This window comes from Eriocheir sinensis, chromosome 47 (genome assembly GCF_024679095.1).
Source record: "Eriocheir sinensis breed Jianghai 21 chromosome 47, ASM2467909v1, whole genome shotgun sequence".
Classification (NCBI taxonomy): Eukaryota; Metazoa; Arthropoda; class Malacostraca; order Decapoda; family Varunidae; genus Eriocheir; species Eriocheir sinensis.
The window spans coordinates 2800371-2827097 of NC_066555.1; the positions used below are offsets into that span (position 1 = coordinate 2800371).

Genomic DNA, 26727 nt, shown 5'->3' on the forward strand with positions numbered 1-26727 from the left:
ATTATTTTGTGCACCTCCGTGGAGCAGCGCGCTCCCTGGCCACGACTCCGCGGGCCCGGGATCGAATCCCGGCTCGGGCAGCAGGGGTGCTGCCATGGAGGTATAATGGATGGAGTTGACATCAGCACCTCACCAGTGAAACCGCCGAACTGTCCTTGATTGTCATTCTCTCGCCAGCAAGATGGCGGATACCTGTCAAACGTCAGGTGTTAAGTCAGGTCAGGCTGGTCAGGTCACAGACCACCTGGGTTTCTGCGGTGTGGAATGACTGTAATAGACGCATTTATAGTACAATTTTGAGACCTACATATGAGGTATTCCTCTTCCGGAAAATTGTTCACACGGAGAAACTGCTGTAAAAGCTGTTCAAATTAGGAACACTGTGAGTGTTGGTGTTGCTTAGTGGCAGATAAACATGTCAGCAAAGAAACATCAGTGACAGTGGTGTGATAAGCTTGCGAAATCTCGAAATTGGTTTATATTTCCAATATTGGTATTTACGAAATAATTCTACCGCATCAGTAAGTGTACAGCAATCAAAAACAACACCGTCCTAATAGATAAGACGTGGCCTGAAAGCAGTAACTGTGGCGGTGGGCGTGACCTCTCACCCGGATATCCGTCATATTGACGCCGAGAGAATGCCAGCTAATGACAGCTCGGCGGCCTCACTTCTTTCTATGGGATTAGCGGCCCATGTGCAGCTCATCCAGTTGTTCATCCTCTCTTTATAGTCGACAAATGGGTGCCTGGGGAAACCTGGGGAAGGTAAGCTGTGGCCATCCCGGATTTCACATTGGCCCGTGTCCCGCGATAATAGGTTCGTAGCTCCCACAGGCTCCATGGACCAACGGTACGGAGATGAGCACGCGCAGCAATAGTGTATGCACCCACCTTTACCTTTCTATCTAGATTATATTCATTGTTGCAGTCATTTTTATAACTACTGTTTCTACTGACCGTCACGTTACTGTTCCCGGCCGTCCATCATTCATCCCCGTGCAGTCCGTCGCGTCACCTGGGCGGCGTGTGTGTGTGCGCGGTACAGGTGAGCCGCGCCGCCCTAATGATGCCGCGGAGAAAAATGCGCCGCTCTAAATAAGAAGGGCGGGAAAAAGTGTGTTTGTTATGCCAGGATAAAAAGAACCGTGGCCGCGCCGATCTTTTTGTTCCGGGGCCGATGCGTCGTTTTTTTCCCTTTTCGGCTCACGCTTTTTTCGTTTATTCATATTTTTTAGCGAGGGATAATAATATATAACCAACGTGACCTTTTTTTTGTTTGTTTGTGTGTATTTTGGCCCATATACACGGTGATATTTGGAAATGAGATATATCCATCTATTATGTGTATCTATCTATCAACCTGTCTATCTATCTGTCTGTCAATCTATTTTTATTAACTATCTTTCGATCTACTTATCTATCTGTCTATCTAACTATCGATTTCTCTCGTAACTCACTGTCTATCTAAATATCTATCACTAACTTCTACTTTCTTTCTATATCTATCTATCTATATTTTCACTTTCTATCTATCTCCTTACCTATTTATCTATCCATCTGTATCTTTATATATCTACCTATCTTTCTATCAACCTATCTATCTATCTGTATTTGTTTATATATCTATCTCTCTAACCATCTATCTCTCTACCTGTCTATCGATCTATCTTTCTATCTATCTATGTATCTACCTATCTTTCTACCTATCTACCTATCTATCTATCAATCTATTTTTATCTCCTATCATTGTGTGCGCCTATTTCCAACTGCTCTCCCCCTCCTCGCCCCTGAAGTAGCTTGTCTGTCAGGAGTGTTACGGGGTCGGGACGTGACGGGGCGACGCGGGGCAGGGTGGGGCGAGGAGGGGAAGGGGGAGGGAGGGGAGGAAAGAGTAGAGGAAGGGAGGGGAAGAGCAAGAACAGGTAGAGTCTCTTGGGGAAAGGAAGTGATAATGAGCAGGAGGGGGAACACACACACACACACACACACACACACACACACACACACACACACACACACACACACACATATACATTATCATCATCACCTGTTTAAATTAGTTTCTTCATGACAGTTAATCTTTTTTCCACATCATGGTGACCTGAAATGTAGAAAACCACTTCCTCCTCCTCCTCCTCCTCCTCCTCCTCCACCTTCTCTTCTTGGGTGAACTGATAAAAAGTGTCTGTAAATCAGCCCTTTTTTCACCGTGACTCATTTTACTGTATACATACCAGGCGTGAACTAACATTTAGGCAACCACATTTTCCGTTATCAGTCTCCTTCTCCTCCTTGGTGACATAAAATAACGATAAAATTCATATTATTTCGATACACACATACTAATTTTTATGCACCATGATAAAAGTAACATGTATATAACCTCCTCTTCCTCCTCCTTCTCTTCCTCCTTCTCCCGGGCAGGCATGGAGGCGCTGGAGACGGCTCTGGGCTGCTGGGAGGACGCGCTGGCCTCCTACACCGCTGGGCTGACGGGCGGCGTGGCGCTCACCTCCCAGGACGAGGCGGAGTTCACGGCGCTGCTGCAGAGGGTCATTGACGACGCCTACAGCCTGCAGGACCAATGCGAGCACCTCTTCTTGCACCAGGTGTGTGTGTGGTGGTGGTTGTGGAGGGGGGGGGGTGATGTGGGGGGCTTGGGATGGGTAGGTTGTGGAAATAATGCAAGAATGTATGCGGGATGGGTATGGGATGGGTAAAAACATGAGAGTGGTTGGGATGGGCTCTGTGTGTGTGTGTGTGTGTGTGTGTGTGTGTGTGTGTGTGTGTGCACGAGGTCAAAAGTTCTTTAGTACTTGTATTCGGAATCCATATACGTGACAACTGTATACTTTTGAGTAGATTTGAGTACAACCACAAAATGCAACCGTGTGTCTGGTGTGGTGTTTGACGACCTTAGTGGGTGGAGATGAGGTCAAGGTGAGGGATTAACACAGGTTCAGCCGTCATCTGGCGATCAAGATTTACCCTAGACCGAGCAAGAATTTCCCCATATCTAGGGAAATTCTTGCGTTCTTGTTCTAACGCGTCAGATTTTCAAGAATCCCCCAAATTCCTGACAAGAATCGACTGTCCTGCACAAGCCGCGGCGGAGCAGCAGGGTACGGCCACTTTCTTGCTGGCCGCACCTCTAGGCCTATGGCGATGACCTTTTCCTGAGCTTCCTATGGGTAACCCTGCCAGGTGGGGTTGGATATAGAGTTCACGAGGTTACTGTTGTGTTACTGCGGCACCACAGAACATTTTAAAGCATCATTGGAACTTTCCGGTATGAAAATATCATCGTCATCATTAGAGACATGAAAGTGAAACGATGCCATTTGTCAATATTTTGTCGAGAAAAGGACGTTTTAAGAAATTTATTCGCATACAGTGACGCTAAGCAGCTAGGGAAATGTTCCTAATAACTTGTAGATCTCGTAATAGTGACTAAACTAACGCGTGTTGACCTTGATGAGTGACAGAACGAGAAATAGTGTTGATTCATCCAGCCATATGAGCAAGAAAGAGTGCTCTGGCGGATCACGGGTGGGAGGTGGACTGTCAAACAGTCTCGAATGGTACGGGGGTCAAGAAAGCCAGATAGCACCAGATGACGCACTCAGGGCAAAGAGGGGTTGGCAGTATACCATTTCTCAAAAGCAGTTGTAAATTCCCATCAGCGAGAGCGAGATGTTTCAGTAGTTGCCTGGAACTGCAAGGTGAAGTGTGGACTGTTGACCTGCTGCCTGACAGGTCATGGACTTTGATGTACGTCATTAGTGAAGTATACTGTGGTTATACACATTACATACACAATATGCCGCAGAAAAAAAATATTAAGGTTAAATCTGTAAAAAAGTACTTATACTCGCTTGGACTCGAGTTCAGCTTTAACAATAAGTTCTTGAACTTGGATTCGTGATATCGTGACGTAATCGTTCTTGGACTCGAGTACACAAAATGTACTTGAACCCAACCCTGGTGTAAAGCAAATGGGAAAGGTTAGGTATTAGTGTGTGAATGTTGGTGTGGATGTGTATTTGCTTAATTATTATTCCAGTCTGTGTAGTATTGTAGATAATAATGTGTGTTGGCCTCGTAGACCTATACTATTATCTTCCTTCCCCCAACGTGACCCCCTGACGCCTCCCTCCCCCGCAGCATTCCGTGCTGTTCCGGTCGTCCAGCGTCACGCCCGTGCCCTCCGAGGCGGCCTTCGAGCACCTGGAGCGCCGCACCCTCACCTCCGCCTCCTCTTATGAGTCCTTCGTCTCGGCCTCCGGAGACGTAAGTCCTGCAAGGTGGTGTGGCTGAGTGGTAGTAGTAGTAGTAGTTGTTGTTGTTGTTGTAATAGCAGTAGTAGTAGTAGTAGTTGTAAAAGTACTGTAGTAGTAGTAGTAGTAGTAGTAGTTGAAGTAAGAGTAGTAATATCATTATTATTGTTATCATTATTATTATTATTAGTAGTAGTAGTAGTCGTAGTAGCAGTAGTTGTAGTAGTAGTAGTAGTAGTAGTAGTTGTAGTAATAGTAGTAGTATCATTATTATTATTGTTATTATTATTATTAGTAGTAGTAGTAGTAGTAGTAATAGTAGTAGTAGTAAGAATAGTTATAATAGCAGTAGTAGTGGTAAGAATAGTTGTAATAGTAATGATAGTAATGGTAGTAGTAGTAAGGTAGAGGTAAATCTTGTAGTAGTAGTTGTAGGATAGAGGTATTTCTTGTAGTACTGGTAGAGATATTTGCTGTAGTCTTAGCGGTGGTCGTAGTATTAGTATGAATATCTAGTTGCTATTTTTTTCGTCTCTGCTAATTTATGATATACTATGGAATACTTTTTGTGCTGGCGGCATACTTATAAGAGCATACCTTTATGTTGTTACTGTTATTTCTTCTTTCATACTTTCGTCATGAACTTCACTCTGTTTTATAGGGATATATGTTGTTGTTTTTTGGTCTTATTGATTTTAATGTGACTGACTTGCTATTCTTTTTCCTTTCGGAGCTGTCATCCCTCCCTGTTTTGAGATGTGTTTTGCTCTCAGCCTCCCTCACCCTCTTCGTCCTGGTATACTCCCTCTCACAAGCTTCCTACTCTCCCTTACATCCCCCCACCTGATGTCCCTCCTCCTCCATCTCCATTTGATCCTATCTTTCTCTTTTCTTATCCTCTGACCTCCCTCCAACTCCTCAAAAACCCGCCTCTCTCCCACTCCTCTTTGCCCGCCACTCTGATTCGTGTTCCTCCCCCTTCCCCTCCTTCATCTCTTGAGCCTCTCTTCCTCCCTCCTTATCCCCTGATCTCTTCCTTTTTACCCTCAAACTCTCTCATCCACCTTTTCACTGATAGCTAAATACCAGGAGGCGAGAGACGCACTTAGCACTGAAAAAAAATAACATGCAAATGGGTCACAAGATTAATAGATGAACTAAAACTAAATCATCGTAAGAAAGATCAAATATTACACTGATCTAAGCACTAAATTCCATCCTCTCGCTCTCTTTGTCTCTTTCCTTCGTCTGATTCCTCTCCCGCCCCTTAGATCGCCGACCTCCGTGACCTTGAGGAGTTCGACGAGGCGCAGTACCCGCTCTACCTGGCGGCCCTCAAGCAGCATGAAGACGGCGGCATTCCCTACAGGTGAGGGTTGGAGGGGGGAGGGGTGCAGGTGTGTGTGTGTGGGTGGGGGGGTGGGGGGGACGGTGAGTGAAAGTTATCGCGTGAGAGTGAGAGTTAAGATTAATCATTAGCTACGTATTTTCAACTACTTATTATTTTACTGTTTTTGTTTACACTGCATCTTAGATATTAAACACGACGAGAGTGCAGTAAGAATCTTCACATTATTACGTACTTCTTTTGTGTGTATATGTATGCAATGACTTAGGTTTTATGTCCTAACGTTTCCATTTTCTTATTGTTTTCATCATCTATGTTCTTCATGTGACTGGTAACGATCCTTCAGCTGCTGGGGATGCGTGTAAGTCGTCAGTAAATGGATTAGAGTTATTTGTATCAGTTTCAAGTAAAGTAGCGGAGGATTCCTTACCACACCTTAGGACACCTCTCCTCCCGAAATTGACCCCTCTTTCGGCCACCTCTTTGGATTCTTTTTAGGAGCAGCGAGTAGCGGGCTTTTTTTTTATTATTGTTTCCTTTTTTTGTGTGCCCTTGAACTGTCTCCTTTGTTGTAAATAAAAAAAACTTGCGTTGCTGCCTCTACTTTAAGCGGGGGAAATATAATAAACTATGTAGCTCTCCGTAACTCCAGAGACAACTGAAACCTGTGTCCTTCCTTCTTTACGGATCCCACTCCATCCCTGTTATTCTTTCCTTCCCTCGCCGTCCATAGCAGCAGCGGATACAGCAGCTGGTTTGATTCTCAGCGCGTACGGAATAAATTTTGTAGCCTCCCTTAATGATAGAATCTAGATAAACTTACCCTTCCTTCAGTGACCCGGCCGTTTTTTCCTTCCCTTCTTTCCTCTACCGCCTGTTATTCTCTCTTCTCCTCTCCTTCCTTCGGCTGTAATAGATAGGCGTCGTTACCCCTTACACCCTTGAGTGACGCGCCTGTTTTTTTGTTTTGTTTTTCGCCTCCTGTTACCCTCTCTTCCCTCCGTCGTTCGCCTATTGCGTCATCGTTAGGTTTACTATGAACATTGGTGGTCTGCCCCATTTCGTATTGGCGCACGCAAGTTATTTTTTTATATTTTTATTCATAGTGATTCTTTTTTCTCGATGTTTGATTCATGCTGACTGGATTCTCAATGAGAGGTATGGTGGATGCAGACTTTGGACATAAGACTGGTGAATATGGGCTTAGCTATTCGTGGAAATGAAAACAGATGGACAACCAATATAATAGTTGCAACCTAGAACTTATACTATGGGTCGTATTATAAGATATTTCATCGCCCAAGAACACATATTTGACAAGGGTTTCGTAGGAGTTGTGGGCATTTCCAGGAGTAGTTTTATGACCCTGGTGGTAGTTTGACCCTTCATCTGTACCGTGAACTTAGGAAGACACTCAACAGAACCCGTTTTTGACCTTCAGAAATAGTTGATGTGAGTAGCGAAAGTGTTTTATAATACCAACCATAGAATTAAGTACTCGTATATTCAAACACTCTGGGCTCCGTTTATGACCTTATTTGGGAGCCACAGAGAAGATACGTTGGGTTCCTGAGTGTTTTTTTTTTCTACGTTAATGTCACAGGTGCCTTTCAAAACTACCGTCAGGGTAATGAAACTACCACCGATGGAAACCCTTACAACTTCCAAGAGAGCCTTTTGATGTATGTCTTGAAACGTTTGAGACTATGAACCCAAGACTGATAAAGACAGACTGAAGTAGAGTAATAGCAAACTGCACTTCTCTAACAAATGCATCCAAGTATACTATAAAATAAAATAGTATATCCTTTGTTTCTATCACCCAGGCGTTAATTCTACACTAGTTCCCGTGTTTCAATTACCGAAGCATTAACTCAGCAGCTTCTCTCTCCCCCGATTTCTATTATCGAGGCACTGATTCCCCTCGAGTCCACCTTTATCTAGAGTGAATCTCCTCGCCCGCCGCCTCCCGAACCCCGCGTGCCAGACCTAACGAAGCGGGGTCTTTGCTGCGCTGCCCCTTGCCTCTTATATCAGGTGTAATCGAGTCTCCCATAGTCTCAGTATCACAGCCCATTTTCTTTCTCTTATGATGCAGATAAGTTTAGCTACCTCACCTTTGCGTTTTGTTTGAATCCGTCTATCTATCTATCTGCCTTCCGTACCCTCTGTCTTTCATTTTATTTTCTTACTTCTCTGACGGGAATAAGTCTGAATATTTCGCCTGCCTCGGACTGGTGGATAGGGGAAGGGATGGTGTTAGGACTGGTGGATAGGGGAAGGGCTGGTGATGAGACTGGTGGATAGATGAAGGGATGGTGATGAGACTGGTGGATAGATGAAGGGCTGGTGATGGGACTGGTGGATAGGGGAAGGGCTGGTGATGGGACTGGTGGATAGGGGAAGGGCTGGTGATGGGACTGGTGGATAGGGGAAGGGTTGATGATGGGACCTTTCTAATTGTCTCTTATTTCAGGTGTAATCAAGCCTCCCATAGTCTCAGTCTCTCATCCCATTTCCTTTCTCTTGTGATGCAGATAAGTTGAATAGTTTTTGCCTTTCCCTATTCATTTCTAAGCCCTTCTTCATTGCCTTTCCTTCAGGTGTATCTAAGTCTCCCCTACCTTCAGTCTCTCATCCCATTTTCGTTCTGTGATTTAGACAAGTTGAATATTTTACCTTTCTCATATTTACATCTCTTCATACTCAAGTCTTCCATTATCTTTCTTTCAGGTGTAGGTATCTGAGGGTCGTATATTATTTTTATTCTCAAACATTTCGTCACCCGAGTTCACATATTTGACAAGGCTTTCGTATGAGTTGAGGGCATTTCCAGGAGTACTTTTATGACCCCGGTGGTAGTTTGACCGCTCCACAGTAGCAGGAGCGTAAAGAAACACTCATTAGAATCCGACTGACTCCTTCTTTGACCTTTATAAATAGTTGAGGTGAAGCGAAACTGTCTTACAATACGCCTTAAGTCTTCCATGCTCTTAATCTCTCATCCCATATACTTTCGCATCATATGAATATAAATTGAATACACGTTTATCCTAATTTCACCTTTGTGGCTTGTTTATGCCTTTTCGTACCTCACCAAAGTCTCAGATCAACATTTTATAACATTATTTTTACTTCAGTTGTAGCTATAGAATTTTCACACCCCAACTCATTATATTCGCCGTAGATATAACCAGGCTGACCATCTTCCCCTTATGTACTCAACAATTGCCATCATCATCATCATCATTAGAAGCTATCATTTCTAGATCACTGTATCCCAAATGACTTTCCCAGCATTCATCATCATCATCATTAGAAGCTATCATTTCTAGATCACTGTATCCCAAATGACTTTCCCAGCATTCATCATCACCCTGTCTAATGTTAATATACTTCTTCCTGCTCCGGCTAATGCTCTAATTCCATCTCTCCACCTGGTCCTATGTCGGGCCTGCAATCTGCAATACCTGGGCTGCAATTCTGTTTCTCTGGTGTCCGTCTGTTGTCAGTCCTAAGTATATGACTTTCCTAATTCCATTTCTTGTTCTCAATCATCATTAGAATACCATATACTAGTTCTCTAATTAGTGAGGTTTGCTTCCTATAACTCCATATTATAGCAAGCATTTTTCTCTCCATTTTTCCTTGCACACTTTTTAGCTTTTTCTATGGACTTTTTGAGGTGCCAAGTTTTTGTACCAATCAAAATTTGTTGTCCTGCTAACAGATACATTGTGGGACCTACCTTTGTACTCTCTGTAAAGATCCTCAATCATTCTCCTAACCTACTTAGTAAAACCATGTCATATAGGAATCTAAGGTTATTAAGGAATTTACCTTTATCTTGATTCCTATGTTACCCCAAAGTTATTCCTACAGGCACATCTCAGTCTGCCATGAATAATGTGGGAGATATTTTGCCACTTGCCGAAAGAGTTTCTTAATTTGAAGTTTTTCTCTTTTCTTTAGAAGTTTAATGGTTGCTGCGCTGTCTATATACATTTCTTCCAACAAATTTATGTAGGCTACAGTTCATCTTTGCCCTGCTTCCTGAGTGCCTGTATGACTCCTGAAATTTTAATGGAGCCACATGCTTTCTCATAATCTACAAACGCCATAGTGATCTGTTATACTCAGTTGATTTTTCTGCAACTTGATTGGTGACGAGTATGTGGTCAGCTATTGAGTCTCCACCACAAGATCCAACGGGTTAGAGTCTATGGGATGAACTTGATTTGTTTGTTATGATCTGAGTGAATAGTTTGTTGCTTACAGGTGGAAGGCTAATTGATTGATAATTCATAAAATCTTGTCTATCACTTCTATATTGATTGCTATAATGGCGGCACTTTTCCAGGCTTTGCAGACTCAGACGTTGCAAGCATTTTGTACTTCAGCTAGATTACTAAGTATGACAACACCTGCATCTTTCTTCAGAGCTATAGTTAGGCTACCTTTGCATCCCGCTTCACCCTTGCTCATTTCTTTCAGGACCCAATTGTTACCACCCCACAATGTGCTCCCACAACCTTACTCTCATTGCATACACCTCATATGTAACCAACTCAACCATTTCAACCATCTGGCCCATTGTCACTTCTCCATGTGTAGTTCAGTCATGTCCCCCGCACCAGCATTAAGAGTCAGTACACTTTATTCAATAGTTACCACATTAACACAGATGACTGCCACACCTCATTCTCCTTACATTAACCTCAGATGTAGCCAAAGTGGTCATTCCTCCCGTCTGCCCCTCTGTAGTTATCCCCGCTTAGCTCGCCAGGATAGGTAGCTCTTCCAAATAGTACACACCAATCTTATTTATACTTGTTGCTCCTTAATACTGTACTCATTAATACTCCATAATACTGTACTCAGGAATTTTCAGCCGAGATACAAATTGAAATATTACCAAAATAAAGAATTAATGTCGATCGTTTTTTACCTATATTTAATTTGTATACTAAAAGCTAAATTTCTAGCATAATTCTTTCCACATACTTCATATGAATATTGTTTGATAACTGAAGGTTTATAAATCATTATTTGGAGGATATCTAATCTTTATATCACATATCAATTTTCCAGTTCATCATTTTTTTCCTTTCCTGATGTGAGCCCTAATTACCAAACACCGCCTAACCTGCCTCCACCTCTCAGGGATGTGCGGGCGGAGCGTGTGCGTGTGGCCAGCGATGTGGAGTACGTGTGTAAGGTGCACTGCATCCGCCTGGCCTGCCACCTCCTCTTCGCCCAGGAGGACATCAAGCAGTTCTTTGCCAACGCCGGCAGGCAGATCATTGGGGACCTGATGGTGCGCGCTGCCAAGGTGAGAGAGAGAGGTTCTTTTTATAACCATTTCCACTTTTCACTTAACTTAATACTATACACATCAATTCATTTTACTTCTCTCTCAAGTCTTATGCTGACCTTACATGCACACACACTGGTTAGCTAGTTTGCCTCACAGCCAAGAGGTCCTGACTTTGATCCCTGGGCAGAGTGAAGATGGATGGGTAGTAATCTTTCATTTGTACCTCTTGTCCACCCCACAGAGAATGACTACCAAGTGTCAGTCCTGGGGGTGTATTGGTGTATTGTGAAGTCCCAGCCATTCCCAAATATCTGTTAGTATGTAGCCCCCAACTTAAAATGCCAACTGCAACCCAGCATGTGATCTGACCATGGTGAATTACGAGCCCATGTGCACATATACCAAACAGACGTAAATGATATTCAGTCCCATAAATATCTTACCTGGAATCGCATCACATTGCTTCCCATTCTCAGTTACCGCTCCTTCTTCTCCTCCTCCTCCTACACTGCCTCCTCCTCTTCCTCATCATCCTCCTATCACCACTACCATCATACTATTGTGGAAGCAGCAATTAGTGGACTTTTATTATTTTTTTATTTTAGTCTTCGTCCTTGAGTTTCTTCCTTTGCAGTAAAATAAAAGAAATCATCATCATCATCATTCCTCTTGCTTCAGGACCCCAAGGACGCCCTGCAGGCCTATGACGCCATGCTGGAGTTCCTGACAGACTGCGACTGGGCCGAAGTAGAGTCAGAGCTTCAGGGGCGCGGCGTCAAGGCACTCACCTTCTACGACGTGGTGCTTGATTTCATCCTGATGGACGCCTTCGAGGACCTGGAGAACCCCCCGTCATCTGTCACCGCTGTTGTGCAGAACCGCTGGCTGTCCAATGGCTTCAAGGAGTCCGTGAGTAGTGAGGAGGATTGGCTACAAGGAGTCTCAGTTTGCTTTTTTATTATAGCAAAGGATGGAGCTCAAGGGAAAAAATAAATAACAAGGAAGAGGATGCTGCTGATGAGGAGAGACTTATTGGTGGATGCTGGTATATATATGTTAAATGCTGTTGCTGAATGCTGGGTAAGATTACATTATGATTTTGGATGCAGAAAAAGGTTAAGTTATGTTGGTGGACGCTGAAAAATGTTGAATTATACTTGTGGATGCTGGGAAAGGTTGAATTCTGTTGCTGGATGCTGGAAAAGGTTGAATTCTGTTGCTGGATGCTGGAAAAGGTTGAATTCTATTGCTGGATGCTGGGTAAGGCTAAATTCAATGGGTGGATTCTGAACTGGCATTTTCAAGGATTATTACCATTGTTAATTCGGACAGAGTGTTGAGTGATATTCCCCTCACTCATATTTCTCTATACATCCATAAACATAGACCTCTGACAGTGTGAATACAGAACCTTTAATTATGCTGACAGAACAACTTGCTGATTGAATAAGAGCATGTATACTGGAGCAGGATGGAGCACACTAACATCATACTGAGATAAAAGGAGAGAGTGAAGCAAGGAGATAGAAGGGGTAGGAGGAGGAGAAAGAGGAGGAAGATAGAGAGTTGTAGGGAGGAATGTGAGACAGATTGAGATAGAAAGAAAAAAATGGAAATTGCCGATGTCCTGTTGACTAATGATAGCTTATGATTATGACAGCAGTGACCTACCTCTCTACTCTCTTCCTTACCCCTTATCCACCCCTTGCCTGCTTCTATGTAACTTTCCTCATCCCTCCTCCACCCCTTTCAGGCTTCTGTTTGACCTTCCTCACCTGTCCACTCCTCCGCAGGCTCTCTCGACGGCCGTGTGGAGTGTGCTGCGGGCCAAGCGACGGATGCTCAAGTTCCAGGACGGCTTCATCGCCCACTTCTACGATGTCTCCGAGCACCTGTCTCCCGTGCTGGCCTGGGGCTTTTTGGGGCCTGACGAGAACATTAGGGAGATGTGCACATTCTTCAAGGTAAGGTGGAGGTGCGGGAGAGAGGGGGTGATGGTGGTGGTGGAGGAAGAGGGAAAGGAAGGATTCTGTTTTTGTGTGTGTGTGGGTGTGTGTGTTATTTTTTTTTCTTCCATAGTAAAAATGATGTATATAGTTGTCGTTTTCATGTTTTCTTTCATTTTAAGGATATTTCAACTTTTTTGTTTTGGAGTGTACAATTTTAGGTTAGCATAAGAGAGGTTAGCCCCTTTTCCTTCTCTCCTTTTTCCAACCTGTTCTCCTCAGTCCTTGCTCTTCAGGAATTTTGTATTTATTTATTTATTTATTTATTATTTTTTTTTTTCGTAAGCAGTATAGATGTTTGTACTCTGCCTCATCTGCTGGAAGGAAGAGTACATCTATCATTTATTTGCAAGGCTACATCGTTAGTCAAACCCATAGCTTCAAATTGCTCTCTCAATTGCCCTGAAACACAATATTAATTAGAAACCTCTGATAGTTTAATCAAAATGTTGAAACTCATCAGGTTGTGTAAATAGTGTCTCTTTGAACTGGGAACCCAATTAAGGCTATAGACTGAACAGACGAGTGATCATTAACTATTTTATTTAGCTAACAAGCACAATTTATATTATTAACATCTCATCACTCTTTCACTCACTTCATCTTGACATACTTTCGCCTAACATTCCTTTGGTTCTTGGTGTCTAGGCTTGTTTACGTCCCCGCACAACCACACTCTCATAACAGCAGCAGAGGATCAAATCAGTAAGGTGTCCACTCATCCCCTATAACCACATCATCCTGACACCCGCCCCTCCAGCTGCGTGAACATTGGCTGGGTATTTATGCCAAACTGCACACACCATTCCTGTCAGTACTTATGTCAGGAAGGAAGCTATTATGGAAAGTTCATCTGAGGTATAAATAGCAACTATTGTCAAAATGGTGTTTTTGGCCATAAAATATTTTTACATACTAACGTACTTTTTTCTTTTCTGACCTGAAAATACATAAAAACTGCTGAACATACCCTAGCTAACCTCCTCCTCCTCCTCCCCCTCTCCCTCGTGCCTCCCAGGACCAGATCGTGGGGCTGCTGCAGGACCTGTTCAGCTTCAGCAGCGTGCGCTACACCACCGTGGAGGAGCTGTCGGCGGACGTGATGGCCCTCACCAAGGAGCGCTTCCAGGTCATCTCACAGCGCCTCGCCTTGTAGTTCCTTCCTTCATGGAGCGCCACAACAGCACCGCCACACAACAGTTCAAGAGTTCATGTGTACAAACGTGTGCCTCAGGCCGCCGCGTCTTCAGGAACAAAAGTATGATGGAAGCTTTTCAACTGTTCGTGTAGCGTTTTGTTAGGTTTTATTGTCCCCGAGGCATCCTGCCACAGCAGGCACGGCGGGCCCTGAGCCAGACAGCAGCGGCGTGTGCGTGTGTGCGGCGGCCGCGACAGGGCGCTCACCCTGCAGGTACTCGTGCACTGCCCGGGGCGAAATATCCGCCTTCGCCTTGATTGTGTGTGTGTGTGTGTGTGTGTGTGTGTGTGTATATATACGTGTATCTACACGTATATATATATATATATATATATATATATATATATATATATATATATATATATATATATATATATATATATATATATATATATATATATACGGATAATGTTATAGGTGTTACACATTCTATTAATACAGGTGTTAGAAGTGGCGAAAGTTCCTCTTTTCATTCTTGTGTACAGTTTCAGAAGTTGAAATGTTTTAGTCCTGCCACAGCACAAAGTAATGTTTCCCGTCACGCAGCACTCACTGCCGCGGTGCAGGTGGTCACGCCACACTCCCGCTGACAATAAAGAGCCACAGACACGCCTGTGCTGCCGCGTAACGTAGCGTGTCCTGAGAGTGCCGGGCGAGGCGCCTTCGCGTGAGTCCCGTCACTCTTGTCCTGGAGGTGTGGGAAGGAGCAGCGCTGCGCGCTCCTTGGCACGGCGCGGCGGCGTCAACACTGTATTACCTTATGTCCCTGGAGGTGTGTTGTGTAGTAAGGATAAGTGTCACTTCAGCATTCCGCTCCGTTCAGAGTCTCGCCGTTGCGTGGGTTGTCACGGGGTTGAGGGAGGGAGGGACAGCGCCCCCTGCAGGGCATGTGAGGGCCACGTGTGCAATATTCCGAAGTCTCTCCCGTAGTAGCTATACTTATATATTTTGAAAATATTTACTAAAGCTGTACAGTATTTGGTCATGTGTCACCGTTTTGAGTGTAGATACCGTGAGAGAAATGTTACTAAGTGTAGCTGTGGTTTCATTCAATCCTTGTCCCCACGAGACACACTGCCACGCGAACCACCTCGTCAAGGCATCAACAGTTTTGTGCTTTATTCACGCGCCAAGACTGGGTGACCACCAGCGGGAAGGAAAGGGACAAGTGGAGCCTCCCTCAGTGCAGCGCGGCTTCGCGGCGACTTCCCGGCTGTTCGACACAACAGTTCACCGGGAAGCAACTTTCAGATACAGGGACAAGCTTGCTTCTCACTATAGTGTTAAACGCATTTTGAACACCATTTTGCTTACCTACATATGTTCGTAAAATATATGTTTTAACGAAAGAGATTTCAGCAGTGTTGGTCAATACTGACTTGCTTACGATATTTTGTTCAAGTTTTGATAAGGTAAACAATAGTATTCATACTTTTCTTGGAGAAGTTGCTTGTTAGTTCACTGTAACCATGTCGTTGATGTAGAATCAATAACTTCGCGTGTAATGTTCAAAGCATCGCCTGTCAGGGTGGGGGGTGCGGGTCGCGCCACGTCAGGAGGGGGGCAGCGGGCTGCTCGGCTGGGCTGGAGGATAAGATTGTCTGTCTGTCTTGCTGTGTGAGAAACAGAAATGCGGAGCCTTGAAAGTAAAATTATGGGGTGCCCTTCCACCCACCATAGAGCCTCCACAAACCAGCATCAGGCAGCAACGTGCCGGAAACAACTTCGACGTGACCAGGAACAGACGCGTCTCACGGCACACAAGGCCCACGCGCTGCCGCCAGGGTGAGGGAGTCAGGCCGTCCGTGTCGGTGTGTGTCGTGCCTCAAACAGACGAAGCAGACCGACAGGTAGTAACCAGAAACTCAATGAAAACTCGTGTTGGGCAGCAAACTAGCGCCTCTCAAGGTCCATAAACAGACAGACAAACGGACACACCCGCCGCTGCCGCCCCCGCAGTCTAGACGTGGCTGGCGCCCCGCTACAGCTCAAAGCGGCGCGGTGGCGGGTAGATAGTGGTCAGCTGTACGTCTGGGGACATGCTGAAACGATGCTGACCCCCCCTACCGTAGGCGTCTGTCGGGGGGGGCGCGCCGCTCCCGTGCCGCCCGTCGTATGCTCCCATCCTGCTGTCCCTGCCGCCACCCCTGCTCTCCATGCCCATCCTGCTCTCCCTGCCGCCATGGTCACCCCTGCTGTCGAGACCCATCCTGCTGTCCCTGCCGCCGCCGCCCCTGCTGTCGAGGCCCATCCTGCTCTCCCTGCCGCCGTCGCCCTTTGAGTCCTGCATGCCGCTCAGAGAGGACTTCTTGGGTGCCAGAGGCGGCGGCGCGTCCTCCACCTCCAGCTGTAACAATGACAAGACATGAGTGTGACAACAACACGGTAGATGAGGGAAAACAGCCAAGAAAATGGAAGGACGAAGTATCTTGGGCGTATATTTTTTAACAAGAACAGAAACTGGAATATTTGTGCATCCTATCCTGATGTCCCTCGGCAACAAGTAAAGTTCTTATACTGAGTGCGTGCGTACATGCGTGTTGGTGGTGGTGATGGAGTCGAAGGTGGTGTCCCGCTCCTTCTCGTTCTGGGAGGACGCGGGCAGCGACCTCATGCCCCCGCCTGTCCGCGCCTGCAACACATACTTCGTCAGAACACCGCGACGCCTTCACACACACACACACACACACACACACACACACACGCGCATAACAGCTTACGAGAAGTGGTGGAGGCGAGCAGTGTCTACCAAATGAAGGAAAGGCTGGATGAATGTAGATATGGAGACGGGACTAATAGAGTTTAGCTGGGGCCCGGTAGACTACAAATAGGTAAATACAAATAGGTAAACACACACACACACACACACACACACCTGGGTCTGGGGGGAGGGGACGGCCATCTGGTGTCGCGGGAGGGAGAGGGAGCGCAGGGAGCGTTGCGAGGCGCGGCTGGTCATGATGGAGGCGCGGGACAGCAGCGTGTGGGAGCGGACCAGCGGGGCGAGGGCGCGGCAGCCACACGCCTCGTGCTTGATGGGGTCCACACAGGGCGGCAGCACCACCGCCGGGCCGCCCGTCAGCCGCTTCATCTGGAGAGGAAGGGAGGGATAGAACATGACCTCGAAGCATTTTCCTCACAACAACACAAACAAAATCGAAAAAAAACAATAAATGAACCTCACCTTGCTTTCTTACGCACTGTGGGTGGAGAAAATGAAGAAAAAAAGACCACATTAACCACTTCCCTAACGTCTTTACTTATTGTGACTTAAAAAGAAAGGAAGATGAGAGGTGTAAGACGAGAGATGAGAGGCGATACCTCAACCACTTCTCTCTCTCTCTCACCTTGCGTCTCTACTCCCTGCGACTTGAATAGAAGAAAGAAAACAAAAGGAGGACAATAAATGACAGATGAGAGAGGAGAGGCAGGGGAAAGAAAGACGAGAGAGAAAACACAATCGCTTCTCTCACCTCTCGTTCCTGCTTCTTGTGGCTTGAATAGAAGAGAGAAAAGGAAAGGAAGATAAGAAAGACAAGAAATGAGATACGATTATTTCTCCCTCACCTTTGTATCTGCTTCCTGTGGCCTAAAAAGAAGAAAGGAAAGGAAAGGAGGATAAAGAGTGAAAGACGAGAGATGAGCTCCAGTTGCTTTCCTCGCCTTTCGCTTCTACTCTCTGTGGCTTTAAAAGAAGGAAATGGAAAGAATGATAAAGACAAGGGAGGATAAAGAGTGCAAGACGAGAGATAAGATACAATTGCTTCACTCCTTTCGCTTCTACTCTGTGGCTTGAAAAGAAGGTAATGGAAAGAAAGATAAAGACAAGATATACATGAAACACAGCCGCTTCCCTCACCTTGCGTTTCTACTTCTTGTGGCTTGAGTAGAAGAAAGGAAAGGAGAGGAAGATAAAGAAGACAAAGAGATGAAAAACAGCCGCTTCCATTACCTTCCGTTTCTGCTTCCTGAGGCTGGAGTAGAGGATGGCGCTGCCCACCCCGAGCACCACCACCAGCGCCGCCAGGATGATGGAGAGCACGAACCACCCCTGCACGGGCATCAAAAACCAGTGCACGGCGGCGGGCGGGGCGTGGGGGGGCGGCGGCGCGGGCATGGTCTTCGGCTCGAACTCCATCTCGGCAATAGAGTCCTTCACGTACCTTGTGGAGGGGGGGCAGGGGGGGAATAGTAGTAGTAGTGTTGGTAGTAGTAGTAGTAGTAGTAGTGATAATAGTAATATAAATAGTAATGGGGGTAATATTTTTTTGTAGTAGTAGTAGTAAGAGTAATAGTGAGTAGTAGTGGTGGTGGTGGTAGTAGTAGTAGTAGTAGTAGTAGTAGTAGTAGTAGTAGTAGTAGTAGCAGTAGTCAGGGCATCAGTAACATAAATATCTCCTCATTCTCCCTCTAATCTTCCTCCTCATTCTCCTCCTCCTCCTCCACACTCACTTGGGCTCGAAGGTGGAGTAGGATTCCTTGTAGGGGATGACCGCCAGCTCCTGCCCGAAAGGCCGCCGCGTGGTGATCCTGCGGGAAGGGTGTTAGTGGTGGTGTTGGTGTTGGTGGTGATGATTGTGTACGTTAATAGAGTGTGACTGTGTTTTCATTATTATTGTTACTTTATTATTATCATTAGTAGTATGTTGATTTTAGTTAAAGTAATAGAAGTTATAGTAGTAGTAGTAGTAGTTACAAGCGGATGACCCACCTGAGGAAAGGCTTATGTTGGTGGGGGGGCGGCGGGGGGCGCTGCGGGATGGGGGGCGGCGTGTACACCTCCCCCGACACGAAGCTGTACCTGCCCCCTCCAGCACCACCACCTCCACCTCCACCGCCTGGTCTCGTGCCCCGCCCAGCAGCTGTGAGGGGGTAGGGGAGGGGTATAAGGATAACTCGCTAACTCACTCACTAACTAACCAGCTAACTAACTTCCTGTGTCTAAGTAAGTAAGGTGATCATGTTTTTCCTCTACATCTCGAATATCGTTTTCTTTTTCTCTTTTCTTATTTATATCGGTCTTCGTATTCATGTTTATAGCGTTAGTATTGTAGATTTGTTAAGAAGTATTAGCAGTAGTAGTAGTAGTCAGTTAGTCAGTTAGTCAGTATTAGAAGTAGCAACGAAAGTATTAATAATAGTAGCAGTAGTAGTAGTCAGTCAGTCAGTCAAGTAGTCATTCAATCAGTCAGTCCGCCAGCGCTCACCAGGTCGTCTGTGGGGCCGGGTGGGCGTGTCCCTGCCCCTGGTGACGCTCCCCGCTCGGTGGCCGATCTCCGTCCTCACGCCTGACTTGGTGAGCGTGGCCAGGGGCGTGAGCGAGGCCGTGGCGTCGTCCCCTGCGGCCAGGACTGAGTGAGTGGCGGAGAGGACAAGTAGGATTAGTGATGAAGAGACAGACAGGCAGACTGAGATAGTATTGGAAGATGGATATTAGGTGCCTCCAGGTAGACACTTAATTTTCTCACCTGGATTACTACAACAGGTATGAGGAATAGGTGACACGGGACTATTACTGAGCATCAACAAAACCCTAAAATTCGTCACTGTTTCTCAGGTGCTTGTTAATTAAGGTGTTATACTCTGTTCAATTAACCCTCAAAATTAAGCCACACCCACGTTTGGCCAAGCGTATGTATTTGGCCAATCAGAAAGCAAGCCACGCCCCACTCTCCAAATCAGGGTGCACGTGATTGGTGGATGCTGTGGAAGGCTAAATCTTACTGGTGGATGCCTGAGAGTCGTGGGTGGGGCTAAGGATGGTATTTTCATACTCCACCGTGCCAACCATTTCCAAAGGCCAAAAAAAAAAAAGATTAATCCGGTTTTCATGTGAATTCTTAAGGTTCATAGTAAAGAATTCTCAAACTACCACCAGGATCATAAAACTACCCCTGGAAATGCCTTAAGCTCCACGAAACCCCTGTCAAATACGTATGCTTGGGCGCAGAAGTGTTTGGATATATAACCTCTATAGTTGCGCTGTATAAAAGCACATACCCGTGAAGGCTGGACTGGGGGCGTTGACCACGTGTCCGCGCCGTGCTGGGGGCGGAGGGGGTGAAGGGCTTGGTAGTCTTGGGGGCGAGGGGCTTGGGCCGCGGGGTGGAGGGCTGGGGCGGCGAGGTGGGGGGCTGGGGCGACGGGGTGGAGGGCTGGGGCGTCGGGGCTGGGTAGGGCGGCGGGGGGCTGATGTTTGGAGTCTTTTAGTGTGGGTCGTGTGCCGCACCTCGCTAAAAAAAAAAAGAAAAAAAAATCAGTAACGAATAAAGAGAGGGAGAAAATTTATTCCGCTTTTTAAATGTTCATCCTTTCATTGGCTAATTATTTCTCTTTTTTGCAAAGTCACTCTAATATTTCTTTCCTCTTCTTTCAAGATAGGAATATAAAAACACCAATAGAAGACTAAATTTGACCATATTTTTATTGCCATTTGCTTGTATTAAACTGTGCAGTCATTTCCTATTCTATTCACCCCTTAGTCTATTTCTTATTGTAACAAAATAAAATAAAAATTACATTGCGTCATATCTAACCTTGGACGGGTGTACGGGAAGTGCGTGGTGGCGCGGGTGGTGGCGGCGATGGTGACGGGAGATGGACGGCCTGTGGGGGGCAGGAGCTTGGAGGGGCGGAACTCGGGGGCGTTGGATTCATGTTCGTGATGCTGATGTGGGGGAGCGTAGGGCTGCTGGGGCTGTTGAGGGGCGGGAGGGGGCCGAATGTGAGGCGGGGGAGGTTGCAGGTGGCCATGTGAAGGTCCCGGGGGTCGCAGAGTCTCGCCGGGGTGCGCGTGGGGCCTCGGCGCGGGCTGCGGGTTGCCTCCTGGGCTCGGCGACGCTCCACCGACTTGATAATAGGTGATCGGCTCTCTGGGGATGGCATGACCTCCGCCGATAAGATAATCATCCCTGTGAGCAAGAACACCTAAATAATCGAAGGTTACTACTGTATTTTTCGTGTATTTAATCTCTAAAACGATAAGGTGGGTCTAATTCTTACATCTGCTTGAAAGAGCATCTAATAAAACTCAAATTACAAGCATTTCCTCTTTGACATACTTTCCAGTAACCTAATAAATAACAATCTTTCCAATCTATCTGGTAATCTAGAGTAAATTTAATAATCAAACCCAAGTCACCATCAGTTTCATCTTGGTAATCCTTTGAAACGGTAATGGCATTTTTTTTTTCATTGAACGAGGTGAGGTTTTGGGGTTGACATGGCTGACCTCTGATGGCGTTGCTGAGGGTGATGGTGCTGCTGGTGTTGTTGTGGGTGGTGGTAAGTGCTTTGGGAGAGGCTGGAGGACCCGAAGGAGATGGAGTGGGGTTCATCCCGTCTCCTCACAGCCTGGTCAGCCCTGGAAAAAAAAAAATCAATATGTCTCGACTACCACCTAATCAAAGTCATGTGACCTTTGATACCTTCCACATCCCATTCTCCCATTTACTCTCTCACTCCTCACTAATCCTATATGGCTATTCAATGGCTGCTGTAACTCTAATTCATCTCGAAGGGTAATTTTAAAAGGTGCTCAAGTTAGTAAGTACGGAAGTGGCACTCAGGGTTAACGATCGTCGCCCTGAGCCTCCGTCATTGTTAGAAAGTGACATGTAAGTAACTGTAGGTGTCCACCCATGTGAATAGACTAACTAAGATTAGATAAATAGTTTAGTTTAGGAGGTGGTGTCACGTGGGATATAAACGGGTCGCTATAATGGGAAGAAATAGAAGAAAATAATGGTTGAATGACGTATTGTACATGAGGAGGTACGTCGGATTCGGCAGTCCGCTGTCCTTCGAGCACGCCAGCCACTCGAGGTCAGCGCGGCGGGGGGCGAGGAAGGAAGGTAGTGATCGACGAATGAAGAAAGGAAGAAGTGATTGTGAGGAGTAAGTATTTTTAATTTACCTTTCCCATTTATTTGTCTTAACATTAGGCCAAGTATTGTATTAGGACATTAAGATATTGTGTTTGGCGGATGAGTAACAAGGAAACTGCGAGGCTGGGAGACGAGGCTGCTAGTTTTGGGTCAATAAATGGTATATTGTGTTTTAATAATAGATAGCATAGCATTAGGTGGGTAAATAGTGGTGAGTAACAAGGAAAACAGAGAGTGGGGCTGAGAGACGAGGCTGTTAGGTTAGGGTTAGTAAATGTTATATTTTTAATAGATAGCATACAATTAGGTGGGTAAGTAGTGATGAGTAACAAGGAAAACAGTGAGTGAGGCTGGGAAACGCCATTGGTAGTTCAGGGGTGTAGTGATGAGTCTTTGCGTGTGCTGCTGTGATGGAAGAAGGGAGCGTAGCTGTTCGTAGAGGTGAGTTACATTTGTGTATTACGTTCTCAACACCTTTAAACTCCCGTGTGCTGCGTTGAATCATGCAGCTAATGTGTAGGGGTCACTAAGGGAACAATTAGGTAGTTAAGCATCGCGTAGTTAGGGTAATTAAGAGCAATGGTGCGTCTGTCTTTCATTACATGTCTAGAGTCTTTACAAGCACCATTAATTGATGTTTTGATACATAAAAAAACGTAAATAAACTTTCTAGGTGTTGACTATGCCGAAGTTCCCCGAAGAAAGTTAGATATAAATGCACTGATTTAGCGTCCCACACCATGCTTCTGCCTGGTATATCCATCACTGTCACGAAAAACAGGTGGATGTACAGTTATAACCTATCTACGGGCGTCCACACCCCTCAACCGAACGAGTAAGTTTAACTATTAAATTTACTGTTCGGTGTTTATTGTTAAAAGCCTGTTAGAGTGTGAAGAATAACGGTTATCAATTAAAACGTAGAAACGCCAATAATCCTAATTCCATCAGTCCTGGTTTTAAGGTACTTTAATCTTAAAACACTGTATAGTTCAGTTGTCTAGGATTGCCGACAAGTGGCGGGAGAAGAGGAGAAGTTGGAGGCTGAAATGTTGAGTAATTAAGTAGCAATGAGTAGTTTAGGCTCACCCGTGCGGCGTGAGGTGGGAGGGGCGAGGGGCGGACACGCGCAGCTTGGCCCCGGGGTAGTTGACGCGGTAGTCACTGTGGGGGTAGGCTGGGGGAGCGTGCTGGGCGTCCATCAGGCGTGGGGGAGGCAGGTCTGGGGGGAGAACAGAGATTAGAGGAGAAAAAAAATATAGGTGTTATTGAATTGTTGTAGAAGGTGGCAGTCTCTCTCTCTCTCTCTCACACACACACACACACACACACACACACACACACACACACACTTATTCAGAGGCTCAGAAGATGGTAGCATTTCTCTTCATACTGTAATAATGAATAAATATACAACTAGTCGTTAATAAGTTCGGTGCATCGAAGCTTCGAACGCGGCGTTTCAGTGAGCAGCCTCCCCGCCAGAGAGGCATCAGGGCTTGCTTACTTTCCTTGTTGCCATATGTTAATTGATTCTCAGGCAAGTTGTATATCGTCTAATAATATTGTCTCAAATAAAGCCGAGTTTGGTGATATTTGACATTCCCATAAGAGTGAAAACCCAATTTTGTCCATATCATTTTTTTAGGACAGTTGGCAATGCTGGATGGGAGGGGAGGACAGGGAGACAGCGGAGTCAGGGTTATGTAAAGTCACGCAGTAGTTAGGCGACAGCATCGTAGGAGGTTGTTTCTGTGCGTCATCCCCTAAAGCCGCGTAGTGTTCATGTGTACTGTTCGGCAGGGAAAGAAGGAAACCCAAGAATTCACCACAAAGTAAGATTGTCACCGAAGCCTACAGAAGATACCACCACCATCTCCGGCCCACCACCACCTTGCCAGGGCGTCGCACGGGGCTCCACCACCACCACGTAGCGAGGAGGTCAGTCTGGTGGTTTTCTTATTTTGTATTATCTCGTAACTCCTCAACCCATTTCTTTGCCTTGCGATGATAGTTCGTTTTCCATAGTCCCACCTCTCGAACCGTTTCTGAATTATCGTTTGGAATTCTATCGTTTTTGCTTCTTTTTCTTTCATGCAGTGGTTTTTCCGTCTTTTCCCCTCGTGTTTGTTTGCCTCGACTGCTTCCTCTGATGTAAAAAAAAAAGAAGAAGAACCACTTAGCATCTAGTTTTACCACAGTTGCCCAGTACTACATGTTTTTCTGTCAATATATATCACTAGTTTATTCGATTATTTAAGAGTGTAAAATATGTATAGTTAGGAGGCGTAGAGGTCGGTGTGCAGGCAGCCGAACGGGGATATATAAAATGAGAAGGGATTGATGATTGATTGATAGTTTATTGTTGCAAGTAAACAACAAAAGAGAAGGGAGAAGGAGGAAGATGAAGAGAGGAAAGAGAGGAACAGAAAAACGGAGGATAGACAAGTGTAGAGGCTATAATGCCAACATTTAGTCAGGGTGAGTTTTCTCCATGATATAAGCTTCATGATAGTCTCTCCCATCAGAGGCAGAGCTCGGTGCAGACGGTCTTACTGTTTCGGCGTAGTGACCCGTAGAAGCCAAGATAGAGAACGGGTGCTTTGCTTTCAGAGAAAATGGAGATTTGGGGCAACTTAAACTTTCTTACACCCCTAAGCTCTATGTTGTTGCTGTTCTAATTCTTTCTTATTTTGTTCTTTTTCTTCTTGTTCTACTTTTTATTTTTTCTATTTTTTCTGGTTTTTCTTCGTATTATCCTTCTGTTTCTTCTATTTGTTGTCGTAATGCGTGTGTGTGTGTGCCTACTTCGATTCCAACATAGATACTTTCATTATCTCTTCGGGTGACGTAACATTTGCCGGGACTAGGTGTTTTCATCGTTACAACCTCTTCTGCTGCCTCTTCTTGTGCCTTTACCGTCATGTTGCCTCTTATATTCTTCCATTCGGCGCAGGAAGTTGCTGATTAAGGTGGTGTTGAGTTGGCAGGGCGATAAACTATATTGGCGTGAAATTTGCTCAGGAATAAAAACAGCATCTAACCGTCTCGGGGGCTGAATGCGACATACAGGGGGACCATGTTTTGTAGGCATTTGAGGCACTGGACACCGAATGATTCCAATGTCTGATAAAACATAACTACTTTTTTCCTAGCCTGATAACTAACCATTATCTAATAAGTTCGATACTAGGACAGATACGAGTGTGCGTGTAAATCATAAAAAATAACTGTTACCCCTCTAAGGTGTCCATTTTCTCAGAGTAGATGCTAGACCTAGGTGGCGTTACTAACAACTGCTTCGAAACGCTACTGAAACGTTACCTGCGCAGACCTCGTGTGTGTGTGTGTGTGTGTGTGTGTGTGTGTGTTCCCTCGTGCATAATTTTCTTGTGTGTGTCGCCTGAGAAGCTAAGTATATACAGTGGTCTTAAGGAACAGGTGTATTGTGGTAGCCCGCCCGCCCTTCCGGTTTTCAGCCTTCTAAAAAAAAGTATAGCTGCGATGAAAATTTTTAGCAGGAAGAAACAGCAGCTGGTGTGGTTTGTTTTTCTTTATTTCGCGTCATTAAGCTGATAGTGTTGAGAGGCGGAAGTGGGCCGCCCTCAGTCCAATAGTTCACCAGGGTAATTAGGGCCCCAAGAACCCCTCCCCCCTTCCTCCCCCCTTTACCCCCTTCACCCCGTCTGTTGTGTATATCATTACCATTGCTACTGGTCTTACTGTTACAACTCTTACTACTACTACTACTACTACTACTACTACTACCCTTCTGCTTCCACTACTACTACTACTACTACTACCACTACCACTACTGCTGTTGCTGCTATTACTGCTACTCAACCCTAGAAAGTCATATCCATAAAAAAAAAATATCATCACATTCATCATGCATCCGTATTTCCTCAGCCACCTCCATTACCACAGCCAATACCACAAACATCACCACCACCATCACCACAACCATCAAGTTCATTATCATCACCATTATCACCATCGCCACCATCATCATTATCCCGCACGCAGGCTCGGTCCATCACTCCATCAGTCAACACAATCATTTCAAATAATTTTTCTCCACACGCAAATGGAATCGTCGAAAACACAAAACCCTCTCTTCCGTAAAAGGTCTGTAAAAGCCTCTTCCTACTCCCCCCACTCCTCCTCCTCCCCCTCCTCCCCCCCTTCCCGGTCAACTGGAGCTTAACGAGGTCAGACTCACTGATGTCATAAGGATACGCGGGGCGGGAGTTCGCCATTAAAAAGTTGGCTCGTCTGCCCGAAGTTGGTCCGGGCCGGGGCGCTGCGCTCCCGCCGCACGCCGCTCTTAAAAAGTTGCTGCCACGCGAGAAACTGAAGGCGAGGCTGGCTGGGGGGTCCTGGGGGAGGGGAATGGACTCTGGGGGTGATGGGGGCTGGGGGGTTAGGGTGAGACTGCCTGGGGGACTGGGGTGGGCTGGGGTGTCACTGGTGGGGCTCTGGGACTGGGACATTTGTGGGGGGGGGAGGGGGCTGGGTTTGGTAGAAGGAACTAGGCCACACACACACACACACACACACACACATATGCACGTTCAATTCTTTTTGCTCTCCAAGTCTATGCCTCCCTTTCCGCCTCGTCAACAGAGGAGGAGGAGGAGGAGGAGGAGGAGGATGGATGAAAAAAAGGAGGAAGAGGCAGGGGGGGGCAGA

General features: G+C 45.8%; 2 protein-coding genes across 3 annotated transcripts in view; one reads left to right on the top strand and one right to left on the bottom strand.

The window, feature by feature from the left end:
* Positions 1–2429: 2429 nt before the first annotated feature.
* Positions 2430–14435, top strand: LOC126981182 (mitoguardin-like). Its single transcript, XM_050831907.1, has 7 exons — positions 2430–2612; positions 4168–4293; positions 5552–5649; positions 10792–10960; positions 11624–11854; positions 12739–12909; positions 13970–14435. The coding sequence occupies exons 1-7, from the start codon at positions 2430–2432 to the stop codon at positions 14105–14107; spliced, it is 1116 nt and encodes a 371-aa protein (XP_050687864.1). The 3' UTR covers positions 14108–14435.
* Positions 14436–14515: 80 nt separating this feature from the next.
* LOC126981278 (serine/arginine repetitive matrix protein 1-like) overlaps positions 14516–26727 on the bottom strand; it is a 32739-nt gene continuing 20527 nt past the window's right edge. Inside the window, exons 3-13 of one of the 2 annotated variants that reach the window (XM_050832173.1) lie at positions 23125–23257; positions 21381–21512; positions 20686–21021; positions 20150–20382; positions 19357–19500; positions 18861–19011; positions 18602–18679; positions 18102–18312; positions 17025–17240; positions 16683–16781; positions 14516–16496 (exon numbers count right to left, since the gene is read on the bottom strand). In XM_050832173.1, coding sequence (XP_050688130.1) covers positions 16131–16496; positions 16683–16781; positions 17025–17240; positions 18102–18312; positions 18602–18679; positions 18861–19011; positions 19357–19500; positions 20150–20382; positions 20686–21021; positions 21381–21512; positions 23125–23257 — 2099 coding nt within the window. In that variant the 3' untranslated portion in view covers positions 14516–16130. Of the gene's footprint in view, positions 16497–16682; positions 16782–17024; positions 17241–18101; positions 18313–18601; positions 18680–18860; positions 19012–19356; positions 19501–20149; positions 20383–20685; positions 21061–21380; positions 21513–23124; positions 23258–26727 lie in introns of both variants that reach the window. The other variant, XM_050832172.1, reaches the window with a different exon arrangement.

Coding starts and splice junctions, on each gene's coding strand:
- LOC126981182 (XM_050831907.1), top strand. CDS start 2,430: ATGGAGGCGCTGGAGACGGCTCTGGGCTGCTGGGAGGACGCGCTGGCC. Junction 4,294..5,551: donor TCGTCTCGGCCTCCGGAGAC/GTAAGTCCTGCA, acceptor CCCGCCCCTTAG/ATCGCCGACCTCCGTGACCT. Junction 11,855..12,738: donor CCAATGGCTTCAAGGAGTCC/GTGAGTAGTGAG, acceptor ACTCCTCCGCAG/GCTCTCTCGACGGCCGTGTG.